Consider the following 5,831-nt stretch of genomic DNA (forward strand, 5'->3'; position numbering starts at 1 on the left):
ACACACACACACTACCCTGCCCCCTTACACTATATGCATCCCCACACACACACACACACACACTACCCCCTTACACTATATGCACCCCCCACACACACACTACCCCCTTACACTATATGGCAGAGGAATCGATGCTCTCTCCCACCGCCCAGCCTTCATGAGTCTCGCCACAGCCCCCCTCTCCCCAGCCTCTCCATAACAGCAGAACAGGGGAGAGATGTGCTTAGGAACACAAAAGCAGGAAAGGCTACGGGCCCTGGTGGTATCAGCTCCAGGCTGCTCAGGGACTGTGCAGATCAACTGTGCAGGGTTTTTGCACACGTATTTAACTTTAGCCTCAGGCTGGAGAAGGTCCCAACCCCGTGGAAGACCTCCTGTGTGGTTCCTGTCCCCAAGACGGCGCACGATAAGGAGCCCAACCAGTTCAGGCCAGTAGCTCTGATATCCCATCTAATGAAGAGCATGGAGGGGATCCTTCCCATCTGATGAAGAGCATGGAGAGGAGCATGGAGAGAATCATTCCCATCTGATGAAGAGCATGGAGGGGATCCTTCCACCTTCGATGCCTGGTGAGCAGTGAGATGGACCCACTCCAGTTCACATAGCGACCATGTGTTGGCGTGGAGGACGTGATCATCTTCCTGCTCCACAGTCCCTCTCTTACCTGGAGAACACTGGGGGCTCCGTGAGAGTTTTGTTGTTTACTTCTCCAGTGCTTTCAACACAATTCAGCAGCACTGTTGAGGATGAAGATGGAAAGAGGTGGGTGGACTGGGACCTGGCTGCATGTACTGTAACACCACCGACTACCTCACTAACAGACCGCAGTATGTGAGACTACGTGACTGTGAGCGGGTGGTAATTTGCAGCACAGGGGTCCCACAAGGTACAGTACAGTCCCCCCTTTCTCCCTCACCTTGTACAAATCGAACTTCAGATACCACACTGTCTAAAGTAAATCTTTGGTTCAGTGTAAAAGAAATTGAAGTAATCAATCACATTGGCTATTCAACAATGACTCAACATTTAAAAAAACAATCAGTTTAAACTTATTCTTAAAGGAGAATTCCGGTGTGATATTGACCTAAAGTGTATTGAAACATGATGTGTGAACGTATGTCTCATAGCCCATCTCGGCTTGTCCCTGCACTCCAAAATCTGGCTAGTTAGCTGGAAATGCATGGATTCCAGTTTCTTCCAGTAGCAGCAACTGGAATCCATGCATTTCCACTGAATTATTTTGGAATCTGATCCCCTTATCATACCTGTTCATTCTTACTCGTTGCTCCGACTTATCGTGACTAAATTCAAGATGGCTGCAAACGCTAAACTTCATTGAAGATACTGTCTGTATAAATCGTCTTGTAAGTAAACTACCAGTGCTTTTTCAAGTTCTCAATGTCTCGCTGACCGTTTGTCAGACTGACCTAAGATTTAGGTGGCTGGCAAGGCATTGGCACAAAGGTGTGCACTCCGCGATTTTGAAGATTTTTTTTGAATGCATATTTCAAAAATATGCTGGGGCGTTTATCGCTGCACTGCACTGTTTCCAAGGGGACCAGTTTCAGGAGCTCCACCCCTTGGATCGTGCACTGACAGTAGCTAGGTCTCACTTTGATGATCAGCCGCTTTGTGGGTTAAGATCAATGCATCAATCAAACACGGGTATGTAGTGACAACTCAAAATAAAAGTATGTGCAATAAACTGAGGCTTCGAATAGCATTAGGAAGTTATTCAGTAAGCTATACACATTTAGCCTTAACTCAAAACAGTTGTTAGGCTTATGTCATTCTGATCTGTAGAAATGTCACATGCAGCTATGCCTAAATTTATTACACATGTAGCCTATTAGAGGCCACATTAATTATAGGCTAATATATTATAATATTCAGTAGCCTATTCATTATTGAATGCTTAGCTGGAATGATGTTTCCCTATCATCCTATTTTTAAAGCAGGCATACTTGTGGGCATGTAATTGAGCTACGGGTTTTCTTCAGGAATGGCATGTTTGAACGGGCATTGCACTAGTCTTTTTAATTGGCCCAATTTAAAAATACGGCTTGTCTTCATTCATTCAATGTAAATAATCAATTCTCATCAACCTGAAATAATTACTCCATGCAAACCAATTTTAGAAGTTTGAAGGTTATAGCAAACAAATTATTTGAAATGGCCTCAATTAAAATAAAAAATAATTAATCATTACTTGAAATTTATTAAAAAAAAATACATATAAACAATAATTCAAATATGTTTGATAAATGACACACTATTACAAAAATGTTATATATTCTAAATGTATTTGATTGTGTTGAATAATCATCTCATATGATATAAAATATTGTTAGCACAATACAAAAAGAAAATATTTACAATTTTACATGTTTCTTCAAATGATTTACTTTTTACAGTGACCACCATTATTTGCACCACTGAACATTCAGGGAGTGGAGATTGTGTCTCGTTTTAAATGTCAGGGCCCTCGAAGTCTACCAATGAAGTGTGGAGACACATTGAGCCTCGTAAATGATGTAAAACAGTGATTTATTTGCATGGCTAGCCCGATGCGAAGCACCACCATTGAAAAAGCTGTTGGTAGCATCGGCGGGCTAACTAGCCAGATTTTGGAGTGCAGGGGACAAGCCGAGATGGGCTATGAGACATACGTTCACACTCGGTATCATGTTTCAACACACTTTAGGTCAATATCACACCGGAATTCTCCTTTAAGAGTTAGAGATCCAACACCCTTACAGACAGTGAATGGTTCCTACCTGCAGGAATGTGATGTCATCAGCTCCCATCTTCTCTTCTATTGCTCTGATTTTGTCTGAAAGAAATGAGATCTCTCTGCTCATCTTCTCAATCTTCTTCTTCATCATCTGACTCTTCTGCTCCTCTTCCTCCCTCAGTGCAGCTATCCTGGCTGCTTCTTCATCTTGTAGAAACTGGTGAAGCTCCAAAAACACCTTTGTGATCTGCCTCTCTGTGGTCTGGCTTTGAGTCTAAATAAGATTACATGACAAAATCATTAATTCAATTTAACTATAGGCAGATATTTCAGTTATGTTGAAATGATCCTTAACTTTAAATAATTTACTGATAACATAATTAGACAATGATGCTTCTTTATTAGATGATGTTGCATTTCTCACCTTAACATGAGCTGCTGTTTGGTCACAGATGAGTTTGACTTCTTTAAAGGTCTTCAGTTTCTTCTGTAGGGGCTGCAGTTTGATCTTGAGCTCTTCCTGAAAAGAATGAACAACACTACTTTAGACTTGCCTACACCACACTAGGCACTGCTTCATTTGAGTCTGGGAGTGGGGGTGGTGTGTATGTGTGTGTGGGGGTGGTGGGGGGTATATGCAGATACTGGATATTGCATAGTTGAGAGACATGGAATCAACATGGGGCTACCACAAAGTGTACTCTAGTGTAGATAAAGTAGACACTGTACGATGTAACATGGAGGCTGCCACTAAGTGTACTCTAGATGAAGTAGATACTGTATGATGTAACATGGGGGCTACCACTAAGTGTACTCTAGATGAAGTAGATACTGATGTAACATGGAGGCTACCACTAAGTGTACTCTAGATGATACTGCATGATGTAACATGGAGGCTATCACTAAGTGTACTCTAGATGAGATACTGCACAAGTGAAGAGACCCATAACAAAGATATTGGCAGAGGATAAATGGAGAAATTTACATATTTTCCTATAAAATGTTGGTACACAATTTCACTATTAAACCATCATCATCATTTTGTTGGTAATGACTATGACTATAAGAGACATTGGGAGTAGAAGTGGTGATTTGGTGGGATTTGAGGGCTTCCTTAAGTTTGCTGCTGTATTCTCAGTGAGAGTTAGCCTGGGTGTTCCCATGCTGCCTTGCGCGCGATTTGATTCACGCTGCTAAGGCAGCCTGGAGACCATGGAGCAAATTTTCGCCTGAGATAGGGAACCAATCACAGAACAGGGGGGAAAGCAAGACGATGATGAGCTATGCACAGACGCATTTGATAGACATCCGTGGCACCCAATAAACGGATCTGGGCATTTTTTTTTTCAAATACGAGAAAATGAACGTTTGGTTCCCAGACCACGCGTCTCATTGAGAAGTGGTGGCGCTAGCCAGGCTAGCGGAGAGTGGGAGTGTTGATCATGGAGGAACCAGCGCGGTAATGCCCACAACCCCCAACACACAAAAGAGCAGACGCCGCCATCTACTGTTATATTAAAGGAACTGCAGTACCTACCTCCTGCCATCCACACTGGATATAGGCTCACTGTATTACTTTATGTCCAGGGTAAAGAGATCAAGATTTGTTGTTGTTAATCTAGAGTACTACAGTACAGTATCATATATCAGAGTAAGATCCTTACCTTACGGTCAAGTGCTGCTTCATCTATTGGGCTGAAGTTGTGATTTTTATGTTTCTTAGAGTCTCGACACACCACACACACAGGCTGTTTATCCTCCAGACAGAAGAGCTTGAGTTTCTCACTGTGCAGACTGCAGAGCACCTCAGACCCTGCTGAAGCTCTCTGACTTCCCTCCTGTAAGAAGGTCTCACACAGGTTCCTTAACGCCATGTTAGTAGGATATAAATCCTTTGAGCACTTCCTCCTGCAGTAGGGACATTCTCTGTGTCCTTTACTCTCCCAGAACTGCTGCAAACAGGCTTTACACACACTGTGAGCACAGGATAAAATGACGGGATCCTTGAAGATATCACAGCACACAGCACAAGTGAGATCCTCTTCAAGTTTAGAAGCCATTTTGTCTCTACACCAAACTGTCTCCTCTCTGAATGCAGCTTTACTCTCACTTTCAGCAGTTTCAAGTCAGTTTCTCTGAAGAATTCTACTCACCACAAGAAGTTCAGCCTCACAAGTTTCCCGTTTTACCCAAATTATTATCCGTATTGGTCTAAACACTGTATTTTATGATTCTAGATTCTAATGAAAGTGTCCCACAGCCCTTCTAGCAAAGAACAGACAACCAACCTGTCCCACAACTTCGTTTCCTCCTCTGGAACAGGGTTCCGATTGGTCAGCCTTACTTGCCAGACTAGTTCCCTGAGTTCCACTGACGTTCAGGCTAAAATTCCATTTGTGGGTGTGAACTGTACCTGCCACGTATATCTTCATCACATCACATTTATCACATTGGTTTTCTATCACATTTATCACCTTGGTTTTCTCATTACTCTAAGGATATTATGAAAGTATTCCTCATGAGAGCGTCTAGTGGGGATACTACACAGACCTCTCCACACCTCTAGCAGATCTAAGGAACTGGGCATGGAGGCACATTTCCTGGTCTGGTTTATGACTCTCTTAATGGCCGATACTCATTCATATGTAGCATGATATAAGATAGCAGATTTCTGGCCACAAATATTATATTTATTTGAGGTGTTGAGCTGCTTTGACACAACAGACTGGGAAATGTTTAAGCAGGCAGCCACTTACAACAACCGGACAGACATAGAGGAGTATACAGACACTGTAACCTCTTACATCACCAAGTGCATCGATGATGTGACCCCACACAAAAGACATCATCACTGGCTAACTGGAAGCCATGGCTGACAGGGGATGTCCTCAGGCTGCTGAGGGCCAGAGACAAAGCCTACAGAGCTGGGGATGAAGCTGGCATGAAAACAGCGAGAGCCAACCTGTCCCGTGGCATCAAGGAAGCAAAAAAAGGAATACACTCACAAGATAACCACCCACTTCAAAGACAGCAGGAACGCGACAAAGCCTATGGCAGGGCATTCAGGCCCTCACGGACTACAAGCCCGGCGCCACAG

The 5,831-nt window shown here is 43.1% G+C and overlaps 1 protein-coding gene across 1 annotated transcript in view; it reads right to left on the bottom strand.

Annotated features, from left to right (window-relative positions):
• Nucleotides 1–5,096, bottom strand: part of LOC125292319 (zinc-binding protein A33-like) — a 15,512-nt gene extending 10,416 nt beyond the window's left edge. The window contains exons 1-4 of the mRNA XM_048239532.1: nt 4,399–5,096; nt 3,159–3,254; nt 2,778–3,008; nt 360–482 (exon numbers count right to left, since the gene is read on the bottom strand). Coding sequence (XP_048095489.1) covers nt 360–482; nt 2,778–3,008; nt 3,159–3,254; nt 4,399–4,794 — 846 coding nt within the window. The 5' untranslated portion in view covers nt 4,795–5,096. The remainder of the gene's footprint in view (nt 1–359; nt 483–2,777; nt 3,009–3,158; nt 3,255–4,398) is intronic.
• Between the last annotated feature and the right edge of the window lie 735 nt (nt 5,097–5,831).

The sequence above is a fragment of the Alosa alosa genome, chromosome 3, assembly GCF_017589495.1.
Source record: "Alosa alosa isolate M-15738 ecotype Scorff River chromosome 3, AALO_Geno_1.1, whole genome shotgun sequence".
Lineage (NCBI taxonomy): Eukaryota > Metazoa > Chordata > Actinopteri > Clupeiformes > Clupeidae > Alosa > Alosa alosa.